This window comes from Micromys minutus (assembly GCF_963924665.1).
Source record: "Micromys minutus genome assembly, chromosome: 1".
Taxonomy (NCBI): domain Eukaryota; kingdom Metazoa; phylum Chordata; class Mammalia; order Rodentia; family Muridae; genus Micromys; species Micromys minutus.
Window position 1 is genome coordinate 23,900,905 of NC_137969.1, and position 24,149 is coordinate 23,925,053.

General features: G+C 52.0%; 1 protein-coding gene across 2 annotated transcripts in view; it reads right to left on the reverse strand.

The window, feature by feature from the left end:
- Positions 1 to 24,149, reverse strand: part of JAKMIP1 (janus kinase and microtubule interacting protein 1) — a gene marked incomplete at both ends in the record, with an annotated part of 54,841 nt that overhangs the window by 20,755 nt on the left and 9,937 nt on the right. For both annotated transcript variants that reach the window (XM_080922322.1, XM_080922321.1), the window contains 9 exons: positions 364 to 426; positions 2,327 to 2,410; positions 4,316 to 4,444; positions 5,651 to 5,779; positions 15,621 to 15,680; positions 17,085 to 17,225; positions 17,902 to 18,048; positions 20,351 to 20,470; positions 21,412 to 21,621. In XM_080922322.1, coding sequence (XP_080778448.1) covers positions 364 to 426; positions 2,327 to 2,410; positions 4,316 to 4,444; positions 5,651 to 5,779; positions 15,621 to 15,680; positions 17,085 to 17,225; positions 17,902 to 18,048; positions 20,351 to 20,470; positions 21,412 to 21,621 — 1,083 coding nt within the window. The remainder of the gene's footprint in view (positions 1 to 363; positions 427 to 2,326; positions 2,411 to 4,315; positions 4,445 to 5,650; positions 5,780 to 15,620; positions 15,681 to 17,084; positions 17,226 to 17,901; positions 18,049 to 20,350; positions 20,471 to 21,411; positions 21,622 to 24,149) is intronic.

The following is a 24,149-nucleotide window of genomic DNA, read 5'->3' on the forward strand; positions in this document are numbered from 1 at the left end:
CAGACCAATTCCCACCAAGCTTCAGGGAGCTCTACAGTGAGAGGCCAATACAAGAACTCACCCAACTGAGGGGGCCTGAGGGCCTACCTTGGACTCTGTCTGCCTAACGTGTCCCCATGAGAAACAGGAAGACTCCCAAGTCAACAGCAAAGGGAGATGGAGACCCTTCCTGTTTGTCAGAAGGAACCCCAAAGGTGCTAGGACCTAAAGGTTCCTTCCCAGACAGACCCAGTGGGGACGACCCCTCTCCTATGAGAACCACTGAGCCATGAGCCCCTGGTCGGGGTGGCGTACTGAGGGCTTGGGACTGGTTGGTGGCCTCTGTGGTTCATGACCGGGCCTGAGGCTCTGGCCTGAGCATACCTTCTCCAGCAGGTCCTGGTTTGTCCTCATGAGAACCTGCTTCTCCTCTACCCACGCAGCGTCCTGCGGGAAATACAGGGTATTTACTCACTGATTCCGGTGTTGGCTGAGCCGCCAAGCCCCAGACAGGGACAGTGGCTGTATGACTTCACCGCCCCTCTAAACCTTTAACAACAGGGTCCTTCTAACTGCCCTGAGAGCACGTAGCAGCAGGAGGGGCAAGCAGACCACGGGGGGTATGTGAGATCATTGAAAGCCTCCTAGCCCCACTTGTGACATGTCCTTCTTCCCTAGCTCTCTCCCCATGGGTTCAGGGTCCCCTGGGGAACCATAGGAAGCTGCTCAGTGGTGGCTGAGTGAAAACCCTGCTGGGCTTTCCTCTCCCTCACTGGTACTTTGCTCAACTCCACACACATGCAGCCTGTCAGCACAGCCTCTGTCCCGAAACCGTGTCACCCACAGTGCCAAGCCAGAGTCACATCGGGCTGGAGAAGGAAGAAGACAGGAGGCAAGGAAGCCATTTCCACCTCCTCCCCCCGCCCCCACCCCCACAGTTCTAGCTCAGGCCGCTCTCACCAAGGGTATTCAGCAATGCTTGCTAGCCAAGGCGGACCTAGGATCTGGCCAACAGAGGAAGGACACCCAGGAGACATGTGAAGGTCACCTCCTGGTACCCCGTGTCTCTGCTGTACATATTTGCATGCATGCTCTTTGCATGTATGTTCATGTGACCGGGAACATAGCACTGTGTCCATCCACCTTCCTGTCTGGTGGACTGGTCACAAGGGTGGCTGCGGCCTTTGCTCCATATCTGTGTGTGCAGCTTTGCAGTTCAGCTCATTCTCCAAAGTCTCCAGCCTGGAAGCTGGGCTTGGCTGTGATGTGTTTTGCCTACTCGGGTCCTGATAAATGTGATGTAAGCAGAGGCCTGGTCAGTGTTTGTGCTGTTTGAGGGAAGGAGGTCCCTCATCCAAGATGACCAGATAAAAAAGCCAGAATATCTATTTGAGGAGGGGTGACCAGACCACATGTGGTAAGTGAGCTCATGTAAGGCCTTCTAGCCCCACTTGACCTGCCTCACTACTGAAGTTTCAGGGCAACCCCAGGCAAGACCAACAGAACAACCATTTGCAGAGCCCAACCTGGCACCAATCCAGATCTCGGAGCAAATCGAACCCTACTGTTTAAGCAATTCAGTTTGGAGGTAGTTTGTTACAGCACATACACACACACACACACACACACACACACACACACACACACATCTAAGACCTCTCCATATCCCCTTAGTCCCTGACAGGGGGCAAGGGCAAGGATCTGTAGTCACGCACGCCTGTGCCTGTGCCTCAGCCCTTCATAAGCCAATGAGACTGGTTTGGGCCAGTAAGCTATGCTGAGGCAGCAAGAGTCACCTCAGCCTGCTGACAGGAAATGAGTTCTAAGATGGCACCTCCAGTACTGAGTCCCTAAGGGAACCGTGTAGCGTAGATGACCCCCTGCTTACAACAGGCACAAACAAGAAGGCTTAAGGGCTGCCTACCCCTGCCTCCTGTCCACTGGGCCTGGGCTAATCACATCAGGAAGGGGAGACTGTGAGAAAAACCAATCAAGAGTCCTATGGTGCAGTCACAGCCTCAGACTGTGGTGTGTCAATTATAGGCAGGCAATTAAAATCTTGATGAGAAACCTCAGCTTTTCGTTGGGTTCTAGCTCCAGCCAAAAGAGCTCCTGGCCACGTCTCTGCTCTAAGAGTTACCTTCTGTTTCCCTGTATTTGACAATCAAGGGAACACCAGGCAAAGTTTTCAGGGAACACTCTTGATTGTGACAACACATTTTCGCCTGGGATCAGAGGGATTTCTCCACAGAACCCCGTCCCTCCTCACCCTTGGCACACCAAAGACGCTGTCGAACCCCAGGGACAGAACCATGAGGATCGCAGAGTGCACGGCCTTCCTGCTTACCTGTCCCTTCTCAACCAGTAGCTTCTCTAAGTCCTCAATTTTGGCCTGGCACCTCAGCAGGTCAGCTTGAAGCTGCTCCCGAGTCTGGGAGGGAAAAAAAGGACCGGGAAGTGAGTAAGTCACAGGCAGAGATGACTGGGAGGTAAAGAATCAGGCTGCTAACCAGAGATCGCCCACACACTCCCAGAGTTTAGGGATAGGAGGGTCCTGTTGCACGGATGCTCACATCACAACCACTTGAGGGCTCTGGAGTCCATCTGCAGCTGCATCATGAAGCAAGAGCTAGAGGATCATGGGAGGTGATGGCTCTGACTCTCCCAGTAAAAGACAATCAAAGGGCAGCCTGGGGTCACCCTCTTCTGGGATGAACTAGCCCAAACTGGATGCCTCAGGGTCCCAAAGCCAGCTCTGGCCAGTGCTTTCTCATTCAGCATCATCCAGCCGTTCTACTTGCTTGGTGGTCTAATGGGTCTCTGCTCTGTCCCCAATAGCAAAGACCAAAACCTAAGACTTCATAAGCCAGGTAAGTCATGTACATCAGGGAAGCTATTGATCAGCTGACCCTACAGCAAGAAGAAGCAAGCAGGGACCAACGTGGGCACACACCCTAGTCCTGGCTGCAGCCACACGCTGACACGGGGAATGGGAAGCCATTCTGCTTTCCTGAAGTCAGGGATCCAAGCTAGGTGTGTTGTCAGAGAACTGAAATCTTAGCCCCCAGGAGGTGGTGCATCAGGAGTTCAAGGTCATCTGGAAAGTGGGGACATCTACCTCTTCTCCTTTTCTTTTTAATCTATGAAACAAGGCCTCACCCTACAGCCTAGTCTAGCCCAGAACTCACTATGCTGCCCCAGCTGACCTCCAAGTCATGGCAACCCTCCTGCTGTAGCCTCCAAGTGCTGGGATTACAGGTATCATGCCCCACCACACATTTCACTGTGAAATCTCCATTAACTGGGCAAGTGGATGACGTTAAAAGACAAAAGGAAATTAAAAACAGATAAAGCCAAGATATATACCTGCTGTGGCTCAGAAAAGAAAGACTGATCTTTCATTGTGGCAGAAATGGCTACATCCCTTTGGGAATCTTGTTCTCTGTGTATCTGTGCCCCCCCAACCCCTGAGGCCAAGTTCATTCTGGAGATGGTTGCTCCTGTCTGTGCCTTCCATCTTCCTGAGACCTATAAACCACAGAGTTATGTATCCTTTAGGATACCCAAACCCTCCTGCACAGAGCTCCCGGGGCTGTTTCCAGAGCATTCTGAGCCAGAGTGGCATGGTCCCAGCTCCAAGTTATGTTGGGGACCATCTGGGAATCTTCAGACAGGCTGATACTTTCCTGAGCCTCTGCTTCTTCAGGACATGAGATCATCCTGGCTCATAGGACTGTGGGAATGAGATGGGGGCATGGAACAATACTAAACCAGTATGGGCTCTCTAGTATCCCCAGCACTCCCAGAGGGATATGCGAATACTGTAGACTTCAAGATGGAAGAAGGGTCAGTGGGAGGAAGTTTCCAGAAAAGTTCATCCCAGTACCATGATGCAGCCCCTGTAGTGCCTGTGCCTTGGGTGCTCCAAGAAGCCCTGAAAGTGTTTTTGAGGACACTGGGGTGTGAGAGGGAGAGCCTTTGGCTCTACAGGTCTGAAGCCTGAAAAGGCTGGCTGACTATAACCTCATCACTCCCTTAAAGCCCATTCTATTTAATTTACTGTATATGGTGTATTTGCCTATGTGGAGGTTATAGAACAACTTGCAAGAATCAGTTCTTTTTCTACCACGTGGGCTTGGCAGATGGAACTAAGATCGTCCCTCGGCTGGCCATCTACTCGCCCCCACCTCTTCAACTCTGTTTGTTCTCTCTCTTGCAAACAGACGGCAGACGAAAAGTGGGGGGTGTAGTTCCACCTCCGTCAGTTTCAAGATTCCAGGTCCCCTCCTGGTCCCCAGTCTCTGTCCCTTCCCCACCAACGATGGGACACACTTACCCGGGCCTCCCTCTCAGCATCCAGCGTCCCCCCAACCTGCTCCTGAAGCAGGGCATATGCCCTCTGCAGAGCCTGGTACTCCCTGGTTAGCTGGCAGAACCTCAGGTCAGCCTCTTCTCTGGTTGTGGTCTTAACCAAACAAAAACAAAATGAACAAACAAAAAGTCAGTTCATGACTTGATGTGACTTCAAGGGACAGAGTCAAAACAAGAGCAAATGCCCACATCTCTCCAGTGTGTCTACAGATGCCTAGTGAGCTTGTCAAACCAGGAAGTAATGGGAAGGACTGAGAGTGAAGGCTACTGGGAGAAAAATGCCTTCCCTACTTCAACACCTCATCCCGAGTCTCACAGGCCTCCTGGGGACCAGCCTGACTCCACAGGTAAAGGTTCACCCTGAGAATGGTGTTCCTCTGGCCACGTGTCTGGGAGTTTCCGCTCTCCAGACAGACACTGGTATCTGACTGGAGAGCGCCTATGTGTGACGCCCCCGTGTGGTCATGAGAGGACAGTGCAGGGTGACTAACAGTAGCAAGTCACTGTTGTGGGGCTCAGGACAAGTTTGTAAAAACCAGAGGTTATTACTGGACCAAATTTGAGCCAGTTACACAGACAGGACGTGGCATTTCCTACACGGGTAGGTCCTTCCATAAGCACCTGAACTTAATTAAGGCCAGTGGGCTGACTAGAGGAAGGGTCCATCTTCCTGAGGGTCCTGATGTCATTCAAGAAGGCACTCTATAGTAAAGACTGAATGGATCCCAGCCACGGGACCGTGCGAGGTGACTGCTCAAAGAGCTAGGACAAGGAGACACAGGATGGGTAGTTCCTAGGCTCACCCAGGAAGCTGCACCGAGCTTCCCAAGAGGGCACATGTGATACCAGGAAGTGCTACCAACCCCTGCCACAATCAGGGCTAGTGTACCCTTCTCAACCAGGCTCAAGAGACAGCATCAGTGGGGTGCATGGAGGACAGACAGAGGAAGCCTGGTGTGGGTTGCAGCATCATGATATGGAAAAGACTATGATATGGGAAAGACTATGATACAGAATGCCTGGAATTTAGGAAAGTCACCAACTGTGACCACTTCCGTCACCTTTGTGGGGGGCAATAAAAAACAAGACATGTGAGTACCATGGTCAGCCTCTGGTTGTTTCCCTAGCAGCCTTAAGTCTCACAGGAGATCAGCCCCGAGGAAGGTGCTCATTGAGTCCCCTCTCGGCAGCAAGGACCAGCTTTCCTTGCTCTGGGACATGGCAGGATTGACCACCAGAGAGGGAGCAGCCCTGGCCAACACAAAGGTGTCAAGTCCCTAGCGTACTGCAGTTTGCTTACCTCGTCTAAGTCCTCTTCGGGTGTGGCTGGGGTCCGGTCTGTCCTGTCTGTGTTGTAGGATGTCTCTGACAACGTTTCAGAGTCCACGGACTCCTCATCAAATCCAAAAAATGTCTCCACAACATGCTTCTGTGAGAGGTAACAACATGACGTCAGGAAGACAGCAGCTGCCTGTCCGTGGCCAGCCCAGGGCACAGGGGGCTGAGGCAGGGCACACAGAGCTGTGGCCACATCTACAGCTGGCTCAGGACAGAGACAGCCACTAAGGCAGGTGAAGATGTGGCTAGTGTGACAATGTTGATTAGGTGGGAGGAGGTGTCATAGGCAGAGAGGGCTATGTAACTCCCGAGTTTGCCATAAATGCAGGGTCCTCTGAGCCCTAAGTCCCTCCTGGCCATGGATGAGCTGCCAGCCTCCCAGCATAAGGGGGACCTTACTCACTCTGTGCTTATCCAAGTCCCAGCACCCAGAGCATTCTACGGGCTGAGTGAGATGTCTGGTCCCACAGAAGGAGCTGATACACGGGATGCCGGGAAGAGCACATGTGATTAGGAGACCCAAGATTCTGACCCCGGGGCTAGGCGGGAGAAGCAGTTACATGGTCCATGTCTTCCCCAGAAACTCTCCCTAAGCGTTCATTTTTCTTAGGCTTGGATGACAATGCATTCAGAACGCTGACACAATTAGGAAGAATCACACTAAGTGTCTTCTGCACTCATAGGCTCAGTTTTTAATGCCCTGTTTGCCAACTACCCGAGACTCCGGCCACACCTCTCTCACTCCAAACTGTATGGGATGTGGGTCTCCCTTCATTCATTTGTTCAATCAGTCATTCACTCTTCAGTAATCATGGACTGAGAAGCTTCAGTAAGCCAGACAAGGTTTAGCCTGGAGACACATGATTAAAGCCAGGTAGGGTACCTGCTAGGGAGCACTAGCCCCAGAAGACTACATCCACCAACCTCCAATCTCCACATGCACCCCTCTTTCTGGCTCTATGCACGCTCCTCTTTATCCTCTTCCTAAACACCCCCTTTGAGAGATCTCCTTGCCTTCACAATCAGAGTGAAGGCTTCCCAGGACTATGAGAGCACAGTAGCCTCGTTGCAGTGATCAGCCCTGGGTTCCCAGGGACTCCCAGTCACACGCCTCTCCTCAACCCAGAGAGGAGGCAGGGTGTACCCCAGACCCAAGCCACTGCGGCAGGAAACACACACGTGCAGATACGAGAACATGGAGGCTACGGTCACCAGCAACAACACCATGTGGAAGTCCCTTTGACATTACAGGGGAGGGGCATGGGGACTTCTCAGTCACTTTGTACAGTTAGGGTTTCTACAGATGCTCTACAAGGCTCCTGCAAGCACTACCACTCAGAATGTTACTAATGTGCTCATGACCTCTTTGAAGGTTCACATGGCCAGCATCTGCTAAGTATCCCCCTGCCTCCGTGCCCAGGTGAGCTGGCAGGTTAGAACGGTGAGACCGAGTTAGGTTTCATGCAGTCCAAGTGGTCTTCAGCATCTCTCCCTCCTCTCAGATAGGAAGCCCCACCCCTGCAGGCACTGGAGACTCCAGGAAGCAGTGGCGTCTACACCAGCAGCTCACCTCTACCTCAAGCTCCATGCCTCTGTTGCCTTGGGCTGCTGCCTGGCCAACCTTATTTTTCATAAACACTGCTAATTGCCTGGCCCTTAGGGACAGATCTGCGTGTTGGCTGTGCTAACTGGTGGCCCAATGTAGTGATGTCTCTGTTCCTCCTCCTACCAAGTGGGCCCCAGGAAGATTCTAAAATGGCACACTTCCCAAGATCAGGACATAGTGTTGGGCTACAACCATCCGCTGTTAGCATTCTGGAAGTTTCTGGGGCTGACAACCTTGGTCAATTGCCTAGGCTTATCTGCTCTTGAAGTGCAGGGTAACTTCCAATGACAGAGCCTAATCACAGGGTTTTAACTGCTCAGGTTCCCAACTGAACAGGCCAGGGTCGGGCCCTGGTAGAGCCTCACAGTAGACCTGGCCCTAGACTGGGGCTGCAGGAAGCCACGTTACACCAGGGGAAGCCAGAAGCCACTTACAGGGAGCAAGCCAGCACACACCAACAGTCTCGGTGAAATCCTGCCACAATGGAAGGGAATCCATAACTAGGGAGACTCCCTTTCGGTTTATTTTCTTTTTCAAATAATGTCTTGTGTCATGCAGGCCTTAAAACTCTGTCCCTCGTGTCCCCACCTCCCAAATGGCAGGACTAGAGGTGTACTGTGCCTGCGTGCCTGGAACAGCTCCTTTGTCTCGGTGACAGAACCAGCCCACCCAGCACAGCCTCACTGACAGCACAAAACAGAGAAGCCACCCTGTTTGAAGTAAACCCCGTGCCTATCTCCTAGAAGAGCAGGAAACTCATTCTAGCTGCTTCCTGATACCCAGAGGTGGCCCACACTTACTTCCCAAGAGTCGGGGAGGGCTACCAGGAGATGTTGTGTCCCCCCCCCCACCCCCGTCAGCTGCCAAGGGGCCCGTGGCCCTTAATTCTAAACTTCCTGGATGTTTACCTCCTGAAACTCTTGGGCAGGAAAGTTCCTGATATTCTCAGGTGCCAAGTGTGCCATGGAAAGGGCTTGCCCCTCTAGACACCCACCCCCCTTCCAACGCAGGTCAGTCAGCCAGAGTCATTTTTATGAGGAAATCCAAAGTTTAAAATGGAGTTGGGGGCTAAGGGTGTGGTTCGGTTGGCAGTGCTGGTCTACTGCGAGTGCAGCTCTGGGTCAGATCTCCAGCACCGTGTACACCGAGTGTGGTATACACGGCTTCGGGGTGCTGTGCTGACACAGCTGTGAGTCATGGGACACTTAGGAAGTGACAGAGGTAGAGACATGACGGTCAGAAATTCAAGGTCAAAGGTCATCCTCGGATACATGGTCAAGTTTGAAGCCACCTCAATGAGCTACATAAGACCTTGTGTATGAATGTGTGTGTGTGTGTGTGTGTGTGTGTGTGTGTGTGTGTGTGTAAAAGTAATTTTCACCTAACCGCTTTTAGGGCAAATGTTTCTTCTCCACACAAACACATTTGTGTTCACACTTGGCACAAGGAAAGGATACATACACACATACACACACATACATACACACACACACACACACTAACCTTTCCAATGAACTCAGCATACACACATATACACACATACACACAGAAAGACACACACTAACTTCTCCAATGAACTCAGCATACACACATACACATATACACACACACACACTAACCTCTCCACTGGATTCAGCGCACACACACACACACACACACACACAAATCTCTCCACTGAACTCAGCATACCATACATACACACACACACATACACTAACCTCTCCACAGGATCTAACACACACACACATTTCTCCACTAGATTTAGCATACACACACACACACACACACACACACACACACACACACACACAGTAACCTCTCCAATGGACTTAGCATACACACACACACAAACACACACACACATACTCACTCACACACACACTCTCTCTCTTTCTCTCTCTCTCTCTCTCTCACACACACACACACACACACACTCCACTGTATCCATCATCTCATCAGCTTTTCTCTTTACCTTCCCAGCATCCAACCATAATTGCCCAGAAGATCTAGGACTGTCTGGTAGCAGCCAGAACTACCAAGACAGACCCTCCCATCCCAGGCAGCTGCGTACCTTCATGCTTATAGGTCATCTCCTGGCAGCCAGAGAAGTACAGGCACACGAGGGCACAGAGGCAGAGGAAGAAGGAAAAGTAGAGCACAAACAGGATGTACTCCATGTTGGGGATGCTGCAGGAACTAGCCTGAGCCGGCTCGACGGGCCATCCCTGGCTTCTCCCTAGACCCAGAAAACAGCACACCTGCCCCTCACGGCTTCCTGGATAGTGTCAGCGGCAGAAACTGCAGGACAGGGACGTCCCAGAGGTGCCCCTTGGCAACAGCAATGGCACCTTGGATCAACTCCCAGATGCCGGTGACAGAGCTATCAATGCAGAGTAGCTGGTTTCCAGGCCAGCCCCAGGTATTTGTCATAGAGCACTGCTTCTAAACTGGCATGTCCTCTGGGGACTTTCCTCCTAGGACCCAATCTCCCTGTGCCCAGAACTGTTGTCAACAGTCCCAGGTCCCTGGATAGTTGCGAAGCCCTTGGGCACAGCAATAGCAACGGTATCGTGACGAGAGCCTTCTGCTTCAGGGCCAGAGCCTCAAAGGATGGAACATCTCTTCCCTCACCTGCCTGGGACATCTCCACACTAATCCACCACCAGCCGTGGGTGGGTGTCCTGACACACTCAGCCCCTGTTGTCTCTGAAGTGTGTCACTACAAGTTTATTGACTTTAGCTCCAACCCAACCTGCAACAAACCACTACGGAGAGTTGGGGGAAGCTACGATTCCTGAGCTATGGGGAAGTCAACAGTCCCTTTCCCAGACGGAGGTTGGGGGTTGGCTCTAAGAGTACAGCCCTTAGAGAAGTGCCACTAGCACAGCAGAAACATCTGTCCCCTTATCTCTTCCACACAAGGGACAAAAGACCAGCCTGGCGTTCAAGTCAGACATAAAAGCCTATGACGGCTTCATGCAGCCACGGTTCTGAACCTCTAGCGTGTGGGGCGTGTAGCTCTGCCTCACTGACACGTGGGGCATGATGAAGCCACACAAGTTTCCAGGGCAACAGCTGGCGAAGCACTGACTAGGAACAGGCTCGGCGGCAAGGGTAAGGGTAAAAGCAAACATAAGGGTTAAAAGCGCTTTTAGCTGCTGAGAAGCAAAAGGCACAGTGAAAACCAGTAGGATGCTAAGGCAGGAAGTCACTGCATAGCTGTGTCTGCTCCAGAAGTGCCCAGCGTTTCTCTGGCCCCGCCTTCCATGAGCAGACACACGCCCCCGGCAGGCTCTAAAGCTTTTCTGGGTAGATGCCACCATAGGATGTAAGCACTGGTCCAAAGGCTATACTGTGGATGAGGGAGCCCTGAACATCTGCATTAGTCCAGACACAATAACCTTGCTAGCTTCCGCTATCAACCTAACACAGCCTTGAACTGTGTGAGAGAACCTCCATTAAAGAAACACCTTGACAGGACTGTCCTGCAGCTGTGTCTGTGGAGAGCTATCTTGGCGACTAATGTGGGAGGGGCCCAGCCCTCTACAGACATTACCATCCCTGAGCAGGTCCCTTTGTAGAAGGCCAGCTGAGCATGAGGCAGAGAGCAAACCAGTAAGTGACAGTCCCCACGGTCTCTGTGTCAGTTCCTGCTCAGATTCCTACCCCGAGTTTCTGTCCTGACCACCCTCGATGACGAACTGTAAATGGACTGAAATAAGACCCTTCCTCCCATAGTCATGGTGTTTGCTGCAGCAACAAAAAGCAAACTAGAACACGCGGCAAGGCTACTGTTCGGAGACCAAGAGGGAAGGAGGGAGGCGCTATCGGTTCTTGACCACCTACTATGGTCAGACACAGAACCCAGGACTCCATTATGATCCCCTCATCTGAATGTTATTTGGTGTTGAGAACCAGGACGCAGGCCTTGGAGCTGGGGCTGGAGCTGACTCCTCAACGGTCCAGGCTTCAGTTTCTCAGAAACTTTGGAGATCCCATCACCCATGTGCTCAGAGCTCTGCTGGGGTTCAATTCACAAGGATATGGAACAGTAGCTATCAACAGCCCAGTTCACTGTCCCATACTGAGGCCTCCTTGCTGCCAGACTCTTACAGAGAAAGGGCCCTAGAGTCCAGGACAGGCCCAAGGAATCGTCTAGGGCCCCTGCACCGCTCACTAGGAACTAATGTTAGCCTGCACGAAGCTAGCAGGAGGCACAAAGATTCAGCACAGTCTTGCTCCAGAGGGAATCCCATGGCGGAAGAGGGTGCTCCTGGGAAACCCAGGGTGAACTAAAATAGTCCTTAGGATTGTGGAGACTGTTCAACTATGAGGGCCAACACTGGGACACCGCCCTGTCTCCTTCACCTGCGCATCAGGGCCCTCCTTCCTAGGGTATGATGTTCAATCTTACTGTCTACCTGAATGGACTGATATAACCACCCAGGAAAGTTAGTCAAGTATACCTCCAGAGACTATCAGACCACAGTCATCAGGTGGCTTCAGGTTTTGAGTCTAGAGGTGGTAGAAACTTGGAGGTGGGGCCTGGCTGGGGAAAGCAGGTCACCAAGGGCGTGTCTCTGGAACTGTCCGTCCTACTGCTTTCCTGTAGGCCTGTTCTCTGCTTCCTGCGGAACGTGTGAGCAGCGTGTGCCACACGCTCCCGCTACCACGATGCTCTGGCAAACTAGAGGCCCAGAATCATCGGAGTGGGTGTGGATTACAGTTGCCTTCAGAGGCTGTAAGCCCACCCAAGCCCTTCCTCCCTTACGTTGTTTCTGGTAGATACCTGGTCTCCATGGTAACAAGAGTAACTAATACAGGGGTCCTCAGAGTCTGGAGACTCGGTGCTGGGAGTCAAGAGCAGAGATGGATCTGTGAGGTTTCTGAAACATTTTATAACTGTCAATGAATTCATTTGGATGGTCCCTGAAGCTGGAGGACCTGGCCAAGGGATGTGGTGTCTGGATATACACCATACAAGGAGAGACAAAGAAACTACCAGTACTTCAGCCTTGGGAGGAGACAGGGATGCGCCAGGCTTGAAGGGAACCAGTCGGGAGTGGAAACCATGTTCAGGCCCACAGACACCATCGCCTGTGCACCTGGTCCACATAGAGCTGGGCTAAAAAGCAGGATCCCAGAATGAAAGCCAGCCTACGTGAATCTAGAGGGGAAAAAAGAGATGCTGGGGGCCCAGGAAACAGGAAATGGAAAACCACTTCCCATAGGCGGGGGATGCAGATCAGCTGCTGAAGGGCTTATCTACAAAACAAAAATCCATACAGGTTTCCCAACCCCAACCTTCTGGGGTTCTCACTAACATACCCACACACCCCTGCTTCTCTGAGGTAGGCAGTGTCCCCTGCAAATACATTTCTCGGGAGAAGCTGTGCACCTAGTCTGTCGGCCATTCTTTGGAGACACCTGCTCTGTGTCAGCCACTCTCTGGAGACAAGTGTGGTCCGCCCTGACTCACTGCCAGCATGCTGCTTTCCCAATCAGTAGGTTCGAAGACCAGGACCAGTGGAAGACACGGGCTGTTTGATTCCCAACATGCAAGCCCAGGTCGAGTGCCCCTATCTGAGAGGATTGGAGGCACAAGTACTTATAATTGCTGAGTTTTTCTGATTGGCAAGATTTTTTTTTTTTAAATAGACTTTATCCCTAATCCAGAATCCAAACCCTGATTTTTTTACTTTGATACTGAAGACATTTTAAGTTTCAAAACAAGGGTTTGGGATTAAGGCTTCACAACCCACTAAGGCCTGAAGTAGTCCCACCTCACAGTAGGTTTCTTTTGAGAATCTTTGGCTACCAACTGTTTCATGCCAAGCCTGTGAAGTGAACGTACCAGCAGCCTACTCTCGGTGTTTTAATTCCTGTCTCACAAGCACAGTTTATAGGTGTCACAACCTTCTTCTGGCAGCAGGGGGCGCTTTCTCCCCATTAGGCCCACCGAGATGACATCAGCCAGAACCATCCAGACATTTTGTGCAAAATGACTTTACTTCAGGGACATTTACTGGAGCAAAACGTCCCCCAGAAAGGGGAAGGGTCGGCAAATAATTGTATAGTCACCAAAAGCAATGTGCAGCAGTTAGCAGAATCAGCTGAAGGCTGCCGTTCGGTACTGCAAAATTCCTCCTAACCACGCCCACAGCTGCACAGAGTCGAGCAAGTTGATGAACCACACATTCAGTGGGCCATGTGGCAGTAAATGTTCATATTTCTTTTTTTTTTTCTTTAAAATTTATTTATTACATATAGGTACACTGTAGCTGTCTTCAGACACACCAGAAGAGGGCATCAGATCCCATTACAGACGGTTGTGAGTCACCATGCGGTTTCTGGGATTTGAACTCAGGACCTCTGGAAGAGCAGTCAGTGCTCTTAGCCACTGAGCCATCTCTCCAGCCCAATGTTCATATTTCTAATAACAGCGCATGGTTATGACGAACATGTCCAGTGTAATGCTGAGTGAGAGGCAGTTAAGTCCCAGATGAGTGTAGGACAGAAACTGGCCCTAGGGATATACCATGGGAACATCACTTTCTATCCCAAGCTTTTCTAGAATGTGGTCAACAGGTCTTTGGACATAAGCAAACTCTGTGGACCACCTCCCGGTCCGTTGTTCCCGTTTGGTTGGTCAGTTCTGAGGTGTTTTGCTTTGTTTTGTTTTAGAGAGGGTCTTACTACTAGCCCTGGCTGAGATGGCTTGAAACTTGCTATATGTGTAGACCAACCTGGTCTCAAATGAACTTCCTCTGCCACCAGAGTGCTGGGATTAAGGTGTGCAGCATCCCGCACAGCCTTCTGAGCCTCTAAGATCAGCATGCAATAACCTGCCCCTGACTCAGCTCAGCCCGCTGGAGACAGTGAATCCGAGGCTCAACCCCATCCACCCACTGGCTCTTCTTCCGGCATCTCTACCCCTCTGCCTCCCGTAACTGAAAGAGCCAGGGTGGCCCTGAGGATGAAATGAGATGGAAGGGTGGTCACGAATTAATCCAAGCAACCATGGGCTCAGACACTGACCCCAGTGCTACCACAGGCTACCTGGGGATGGGGGGGCGGGGAGATATGGCTCAGAGACATATTTTACATGCTCTACATTCTGACATTCACATTCACATTAAAAAATCTTGGATTTTATATAAAGGTGCCATGACTAAATGTGTCTCTTCGAAAGATATGGTGAAGTCCTGGCTGTGCTGCTGCAGAATATGAATTTTGGTCAGTGCAAAGATAACTGTGGAAGAGGTACTTCAAACTGAGGCACTGTAGGCTCTGAGCCCAGTACATCCCTGGCCTCACCAGCACCTTTAGGCCAGGCTTCTTCTAGCCTCTTGATTTATAAGTCAGCAACTTTCTGTCATTCCAAGGAACCCATTTTTGTTCAGCTAGTGCTAGGAAAATAATATGTAAGGATTTATGCTGCCCTCTCCTCTTGGATTATTGACAAAGGGCCTCACATAGCTAGCTCAAACTCACCAACTAGCTGAAGCTAGTTTTGAACTCTAAACCTTCCCGTTTCTCCTTGTCCAGTGCTGGGGTCACGTGCATTCCCCACCACTCTGAGGGGAAGACTTATGCTTCCCTTTAAACGGTGGCATGCCTAGCACCATTGGCCCACTGGGCCAGATAAGGGTTGTCCCCACCACTCCCTGCTGTCACTGACTCCAGTCCTTGGCCATTTGCTATTATGCCTACGTGGTTTTGCTTACACAGAACTTCTCTACAACCATCTCTGTCAGTAGCTGAAGCTGCCAGGTACCAGTACAGGACGGAGCAGAGAGCCATGTCAGACAGGTGGCCAGGAGGACTGATATGCCAACCACAGCTCCTTCTAAGCCTCCCTGTGGGCCTCTAAGCCTTCCACCTAGCTCTGCGCTCTCCTGCCAGGACGCCTAGACAGGCTCTGGGAGATGGCACGCTTACATTTTACAAAAAGAGAGCCCCGCCCTTCATCTTTCAACAAAGCACCCGAGATCCCAGGAGGCATAAAACAAATGCGGCCGAGTGTCCTTCAAAATCCCTCTGACGGCCCGAGTATTTATGTTTTTAATTTTGGATGCACATAACCCAAGGTCCAAACACAGAATTTTAGTAGTGAATCTTCCATGAATAAATTACCACATCTGGGTCACATCAGTGTGCCAGAATGTATGTGCCCTTGACACAGCCAGAGGAGACTTTCTTTCGACACACAACACACAGCTTTGTCACAGTCACCTCTGGGGCTGTGACTGGCCCTGTGACCCTCCCCCCTCTGTTAAGACTGGCTTGTCCTGAAGATTCATAATGAACACTATGGTGGGCTCACCTTGGGGGGTTTCAGGCTCTTCCCTCGATGCCTCTTGGAGCGCAGCAGGCGTTCCCTTTCCTACAAGGAAGTACAGCCCCTGGTGAGCACTTGCAGGGGGTGGGAGGGGCACCACACAGAACCACACGGTTAAGACTTGGAGGTTCAGTGCACCGACCCGCCTGCTTACCTCTCTATCTGTGTGGCCTAGTTCTCATTGTAAGCACCCAGCTGAGAGCCAGGTAACAAGGCACTTGTTCAAGTCCTTGTCATGCACCGTGATAGGCCGTCTCATCACAGACAAACCTGGATTATTTTTGGGGGGTGGAGGCTGCAAAGCCCAAGCAGTGTGTCCTCGCGGTGGTTCTGCTGGCCCTGGCAGGATCTACCCACAGTAGCAGCAGTGAGATGCTTTATGGCTTTGAGCTTCGACAGAGCCAGGGTGGGATTCCCCCACAGCCCTGAAACTGGCTGGGTGACTTTATTTTCTCCAGTTGTTTCCTTCTTGCTGTGAGGGGCTAGGAGTTTCTGAGTGTTTGGTTGGGGTCCTCTGCAGAAAGGAGTGGCTGTGCTGGGGGTGGCACTGTACCCAGACAAAGCTAGGGCCTCTGGCTCTCAGCACTCCCTTCTTTTCCTCCAGCGGGACAAAGCTGGCACTGGACCCGACCGTCCACCCACCGGATCCTGGCAGACTGGTCATTATGCTCCCTGGCCCTGCTCTGGCTTGTCATTTTTCTTGTCACTCATTGTCTCTTCATTAAGTGTGTCTTGTCATGCTTGGTTACATTACGTCATCTAGGTAATGAAGCCAAGACGCATGGTTACGTGGACAGTGGAAGTGAGAGGGGGAGGGAAAGGCAGGGGGAGGGAGGGGAGGACAGAGGATGCGGTCATGGCTTCCCGCCCTTCGGAACCCTGCGGATGGAACCATCATGCACACATTGGCCTCGTGAGCAAGCAGAGCCTGCCTACTCTGCTTCTGAGATCCAGCCAAAGCTCACTGCAGATGTGCCTGACTGCACTGCTGGGTGCTATCTTTGGGATAAGACACCCCCTCTCTTTGCTCCCCTCGCCTTTCAACATAGCCACCCCTGAGCAGTCATGAAGCCCACACGACAAGCCTTAGCTGGTCCTTCAAACTCTGATCTGATGACAGAGTTCAGATTTGTAGGCTCAAACTCTCAGTATGCAATGACTAAATTAAAAAAAAAAAATGAATCCAAGTTAATAATAACTCAAAGGCCCCTCAGAACAGATCCAGGCTGCCTCTTCACCAGGGCAAGCCAGGAGCCCATTGAAAAGCGCGTTGCCATGGAGACTGTTCCCAGGTAGCACTGATTTCATTTCAGCCAAGCTGAGGCTGCTCCCTGGAGATCACAGGAGACCTAGTGGCTGAAGCTGGGCTGTCAGGTCCCACTCCCATCCTGATGCCCGCTCCTGACTCTGCCACATGTGGTGCCATCCTGCCCAAGAGTGACAACATACCAGAGAGAGGTCGTCGATGACATGCTGCTGTTCCAGCACCTGCAGCCTCAGGAACTCTATCTCCTGCTCATCCCTGGTCAGGCTGAGGTCATTCAGGGACGTGTGTCGCTTTAGTGAGGCCTGAGCGGACAGCTTCTCTTTCTGCAGACAGAAGGGAAGAGGGTGTTGTCGTGTGCTGCAGTGTGAAAGGCAGGGCTGCTGTGGGGCTCAGGACTGGGGATGACAGATGCCTGCTCCCAAGATGGGGAAACACACAGCTGCAGGCTAAGGCCAAGCCATGTTTGGCCAGTGATGCTCAGTGAAACAGGACAGGGTTGGGGCAGAGGATACTCTGCATGATCCCTGAAAGTCAGAAGGCAAGACAGGCAGAAGGAACTCCCCATCACAGACTACCCACACTCATACCTAGTCCCCAGTCTTCTAAGCTGTAAAATGGGCACTCTGGTCAATGGACCTGAGAGCATCGTACAGACCACCTGGAGCACAGACACCGGTCATCCTTGCTAAAGGGAAAACCTAACCCCAATGCACAGCCCCTTCTGTCGTAACTGTTTCCAGAGGAGCCCGTGAAGCACGAGCCAGTGATGGGCTGTAAGCCATCCAGTGGATGAGCCTGCCCTACTGATCCTGCTCTTCCCTCCCCTGGGAACAGAGGGGATGAGGCAGGTGCTCCAGCAGTGCACATGTGAAGATGTGGAGAGGAACAAGACCAGCCAGGGACTGAGCCCACTGCTGAGGTGTCTTGGGGTAGCAAGAGATCACGGATCACAGAGTCTCGCCAGGCGGGAAGCTGGGTGGGGCTGGGGTCGGGCCTCACCATCTCCACGTTCTCCCTCGTGAGGCTCTTGAGTTTCTCCTCCATCCTCTGGATGCTGAGCAGCAGATCCTCGTTCTTTTTGTTCATGCGTTTGTTCTTCTCCACCAGCGGCTTCAGCTGCACCTCTGTCTCCCGAGAGCGCTTCAGCTGCAGCAGATACAGACACGGGTCAGGAGGCTGCACAGCCCCAGGGGTGGCCACACTCCACCACTGAGACCAAGAGAGATTCAATATGGTCCCTCCTCAAGAGCATGACCCCCAGAGGTCAATTCGGCCAGCCGCCCAGTCCTTCCTGGCCCCTCTTCGGTAGGCCACAGGGTAACACCCTGCAGACAAGAGCCTTGGGCTCAGTCCTAGGCATGGAAGTGAGTATAGGTCTGCAGCCCGGAGTGATGCACCCCATTCTCCGAGCAGACAGTCCCCACAAAGGTGGGGTGTCTTTCCAGGCTGTCATTCACTCAGCCTCTGGAAACCCCTTTGTGTTCCTCCTGTCCATTTGGTCTTCAGCCCAGTTGCCAACAGCTTTGAGTTGTGAAAGCTTCGTGGTCAGATCTACCTTCTAGAACAATCCATGGTTCTAACTTTTGGTGTGAGGGCCAGACCAGTGGGACACGGACTAGTGAGTGGTCACAGTGGTCACGGGGTGGGGGAGCAGAGTCCTCCACGGTTAAAAGTGGCCACTCTTTTCCTTCTGATCATTTTAAGTAAGACTGCAGGTTTGGCCACTGTCCAGCCGCACAGCCCTGGTCAAGTTTTCGGCCTGTCTCCTCATCTGTAAAACCGAAGTGACGGCCTCGCCTGCTTCAGACTCACAATAAGCATCTGTCTTCACGAAGCTCTCTTAACGGACCAAAAGTAAAAGCCAGCAAAATGTCCCGATGTGAGCACCACAAAAGTGGTGGCCATGTCACCAAGGCCTCATCAGGAACCTGAACAAGCTCTGACCCTCTCAGATCACTCACTCAGACCCCCAACTACCCAGGAGGGCCACGGTCACTATGCTGTGCACCAGAATGTGAGCAAAGAGGTGGCCCTGAAGGCACAATCGCAGCACTGCAGCCAGGAATCTAATGCAGAGGCTGACTCCCGCACCCACCCTCAATCCCTGGGAAAACGGAACACTCGAATGCCATCTGTCAGATACCAAGGGCACCGTGGGACCCGTGAGTTACTTCTAGAATTCTATTCCTCCTCTCACACCAGAAAGGATAGCTACAGACCCTCTACAGTAAAGACAGGCATGCGGCTTCTTGCCATTACTCATAACAGTAAAGAAGCCAGGGGCAGCCTGAATGGCCACCAGGCAGGGATGGCCAGTAAGCTGGTCTAATACAACCATGGAAAGAACACTGCTGATCAATGGAAATGTGTCATATTCATAAATCTACTCAAAAAGGATGCCTTCCGGAGCATTAAAAACAATCCAACTTAACAAGTACAAAGTCAAACCCAACACTCTTTGGGCATGGATTTGCTTACTGAAGTGAAATGTGTAACCACCCTGGTCAAGACCCACTGCACCGTGGGGAGTCTAGGTACTGACCACCTCACTCTTTCTACCTGAAACTTGTTCAGGCAGCCCCTGTGTTTTGCTACACACTCAGTAAACTGTTGTGAGGCTCATGAGCATTTATTCAGCTCACAACTATTTAAGAAAGGAGTAGAAACGTATTAGGTATACAGGATGAGCATAGCTGTCTGAGGTATGCCTTCAAGTACACCAGGAAGAAAGTAGTTTTGTTTCTGCTAAGCCTGGGACGATACATTTCCCTTCCGAATCAAGATTAAGACAAGCAACAAGATCATGAGGCTTTTCCCAAAAGTTTTGTGCATTAACAATGGAAAACTATCTTAGCTGGGGCCGGCAAGATGGCTCAGCAGGTAAAGGTGCTTGCCGCCAAGTATGATGACCTAAGACCCAGTACCAAATCCACAGATGGAAGTAGAGAGCCAAGTTCCCAAAGTTGATTGTGGGGTGCTGGGTATAGAATCCAGGGCTTCCTGCATGCCAGGCAAAGACTCTAGCAACTAAACTGCCATCCTTTTTAAAAACAGAAATGTATCAACTCGTATGCCAAGTAAACAGAGGAAAGTTAGAGCCGTCCATAACCGCACCACAAACAGCTTTGCATCTCCAAAACAACTCCAAAGCCTGCTCTGTACGCCGCTTCCATCCTGCGATTTAAGGGCAAGGAGTTTCCGTGCCGGCGACATCTGCTCCTCCTCACTGTACAGCATCAGCCGGAAACCCCCACAGATCCTGTGCCGAGGCTTTGGTATTGAATGTCCCTGTCTGTTGTTACTTCTCTGTTACTGTTAATAATGCTAAACCCTGCAGAGATCACCCACTGCGGCCCCCTCTCTCACTGATGTCCCCAGCTGTCCCTACACGGACAATGAGCAGGGAGACTCCTGGCCCTAGTCCCTTCCATGTGTCTTGGGTGGTTACCAGTTCGTTCCTCTCGTCCGCCAGCAGAGTGTTCCTGTCCTCCAGTTTCCGAATCACTGAGTTCAGTTCAGCAATTTTCAGTTGAAATCTCCTCACGTCTCGCTCGTCCATATGCTGCTCCTAAAAATAAAAACTCTGAAGATGCTCAGATGATTCCATGGAGCCTATGAAGACCCCCGTGAAGACACAACAGGGACAGTCCTGTGTAGAGGACCATGTGCTCAACCAGGAAGTAGACAGACAGACACACACACCTGTTCCATCCTCCTGGGGACATGTCACCTTAACCCGCCTGAGACTGAAAACCCCTGTGTGATTCAAACACCAGCTCAGGAGGCTGAAGCTGAAGCTCCTACCCACACTGCATCTCTCCTGAAGACCCACTGGGTGTCACTGTGGGTGCTACAATATACTAGTACGTTCTCCACAGGAGGCTGTCTTGCTCAACTCTGAAGCATCAGCACCTGATGCACATTCAGCACAGAGCATCTGACATCTGATGAGGCAGAGAGAGGGGGGGAGAGAGGGAGGGAGGGAGGGCAGGATTGCTTCAACGGCCTATCTTTGCTAAGGGCAAAGATTTAAAGCCTTCTTGGTCTCCTGGGGTCCCCCAAGACACACACACACACACACACACACACACACACACACACACACACACACACACACACACACAGCTCCTGGGCTTGTGTTTGTCCTGGCTCTTTGGGGAAACCCTGCTGGTCTCTGTGGGCCTCTGACTTTGCCACTCTCTGACTTCCCCAGTGGGGGTGGGAGCTTCTTGCAAAGCCCAGCTGTGCACCCTGCTCTCTGAGACCTCCACGTATGTATATATATTGCAACTGCAGCCACAGCAGGACTCAGCCAGCCAGTTCTTCACAAACACCTTCTCAGTGCTGAGCGCTGGGCCTGGCCTGGCGCATACTGACTAATCAGTAACAGTGGGAAGGATCCAGGGAGGAGGGGAGTGAGAGAGGGTAGGAAGAGCCAGCAAGCTGAGGACAGTAGCCAGCAAAGAAGGTAAGTGGTCTTTATGAAGAGCAGGAGAGACCACCCCTCACCTGGCCACCCATAAGCTCCGCCATATCACCAATGCCAGGAGGAAGCTCCCTCTTTGGGCTGCTGTGGTGGCGTTCTGCCTCCTTGACCTGGACCAGCTGTTCATCCAGCGCCTCCTTCTGTAATAGCAGCCGCTGAGTCTGCCCGGCCTGCACACCAAGCTCCTTCTCCAGGGCCAGGATCACCCGTTCCTTTCCTTTGATCTCGTCCATCTAGTAGAGAGAGAGAGAGAGAGAGAGAGAGAGAGAAATAAGCCATCGGATGTGGGCTCAGGACCAGGATTGGGGGGCCCTGCCAGACTCTGGACCGATGCTGGGGCTGGGTCCACTGAACGGGGAGTGATCTGGAAGTGGGGCAGCCACAGTCTGCAACACAGAACCTCTAACTTCAAAAAAGATGGAGACATGGCCCCAGGTCTGCTCTACAGAGTTATGAGCACTTCCCACAGCAGCTCAGCATCCTAAGACTCCCCTAACCCATCATCTCCCTAGCAGCCCTCTGCAGCCCATCCTGCCTCCTCTCAGATGTGTTTCTTCCAAAGGTGGCTGCTCCTGCAGCCCACCCCGTCACCGAGACTTTCCTAGCTGCCTGTATCCCCCACACAACTGATACGGAAATGTCCATCCCCAATCCTAAATCTCCTCTGAATCCCAGGGTCACAAGAATATTAGCCACCTAAACCCTGCTTGGCCTCCAGTGGACCCCCTCTTTGGGTACAGAGGGACACTTAACCCTTGCTTACTCCAGTCCAATCAAATCCAGCCTTCCCTGGGGCAGCATACCAAAGGGGGACAGAGCTTAGCCTGGCAGGCCAGACAGAGCAGGGAACCATGCTGATCGAACTTTGCAGGGGAAACTTCAACCCCTGACAGTCCTTCGACTTACTCTTGTGAAGCCAGTCATTAGGGAGGTACTTCTGTGAGGACAAGGTCCTGGACAGAGTGTCACCCAGAATCTATCTTCTCTAGGATTTCTGGATGTGTTCTTTACAAAGACAACTGTCACACAGCCATGGGACGAAGAACCAGGATCTAGGAACGGTGGAAAGAACCCTCCTTCCGAGCTTTCAAGACCACATGGTCCTGGTGACACCTTAGGTTTGGTATCCTTGGGCTCGCTCTGGAACAGAGCCCTTAGTGAGCTCACAGCCCCAGCCCAGGAGACCAAGAAGGCTTTAAAGCTTTCGGGTCAGATCGTCGGGGAGTTTCCAGTCAACCACAAATAGAGCCTGGCTTCTTACCAGCAGGTCATTAGCCTGTGACTACCATCACTCTCAGATCCACAAAGCATAGGCCTGTCTTCCCTTCAAAGTCCTGTGAAATGGACCTGGTTCACCCAAGGCCTACAGATGTCATCTCAGAGCTGCAAGTGTGCCCTGATTGGCGGGAGAACACCGGTGGCTCCTCCCAGCACTCTCCTCCTCTCCACACTGGTTCTGGAAGGCAGAGCCCCATATGAGCAAGGCAGTGGAAGTCATCACTGAGACAGCAGCCTCCCTCAGTCTCTAGAAACTCCGTGAGCTCCACTGCTCTGCAAAGTCTGCAAGGTTCAGAAAGCAGAGGTAGAGCCACTACTGCTACAGCCATTCTCACTGTCGTCCTTGGCACCTGTGGCGGGGTGAGCTGTGTCCCCCATATGCTATACTAGCCTTAAATGTCAGAGCCTGGCTCTACTTGACTATCGATCCATGCAGATACAGGGCGTGAAGATGCCACCTATGGGTTAGGATGGGCCCCAAGTCCAAGGACCGGTGTCTTTAGGACAAGGAAGGGTGCAGACATGGGGAGATGTGGGGGTGAAGGCAGAGACTGAATGGAGTTAGCCACACTCCAAGGAACTTCAAAGACAAGTAGCTGCCACCAGAACCTGGAAAAATAGGGCCCTTTCCCAGAGCCTATATTGGGAACATGACTCTGATATTGCCTTTATTTGGGACCCCTATCCCCAAGAACAGTGAGAGACGCCACCGGGAAGATGGAGAGGAGTCTGGGTGATGAAGTGGCTTGGGGTCTGCTCTATATGACACTCTTAGGCAGCTTGGCTTACAGAGGGGACCCAAGGCATGAGGTCTTCTTCAGAGGGAGCCTGACACGGGAGCTAAAGATCAGCCATAACAGGCCTGGAGGAACAAAGGACATGGGAGAGCCAGCACAGGGACCCGAGCCCGTTCATTAGGTGCCATGCATGCTCTCGGTGACCCTCTCATTGGGATAAGAGGTAGGTGCCACCATCGTCAGTTGCTAAGAGTCCCTGCTCTTTGCTGCCTGAAACTCTCCAGGTACTCAGCTCGAGAAAGGAGTCAAGGGGGATGGTGACTTCCATGTCTTTCACTAGACTGAGGAGCCCAATTCAGCAGCATCCAGCACCCCTCCAGCATCTGTCTGGAGACCAAATGTCTTTGGGTTACATTTCCCATAGCCATTCCATCCCCCCAGTCTATCAGTGATGCCAATTAAAGGTAGAGAAATGGGCCACATGGACAAGGGAAGTCCCGGCCCCAGGCCTTACTGGTCCCCACATCCGGCTGTACAAAAAGCCACTCTGGTTTTCTAATAAGCAGAGCCAGTCAATATCTGCATCGGCTTAACTCACTGCTGGTTTATCCCGGCAAACCAACAAGCCAAAGTCTATGTGCCAGAGCTTTTATGGGGTGGGGAACATCCCAACAAAGTGTCTGGGCTTCCTGGGGTGAAGAAATGACTAGCCTTGATGTGACTCCACTCTGTGGAGCCAAGGCATG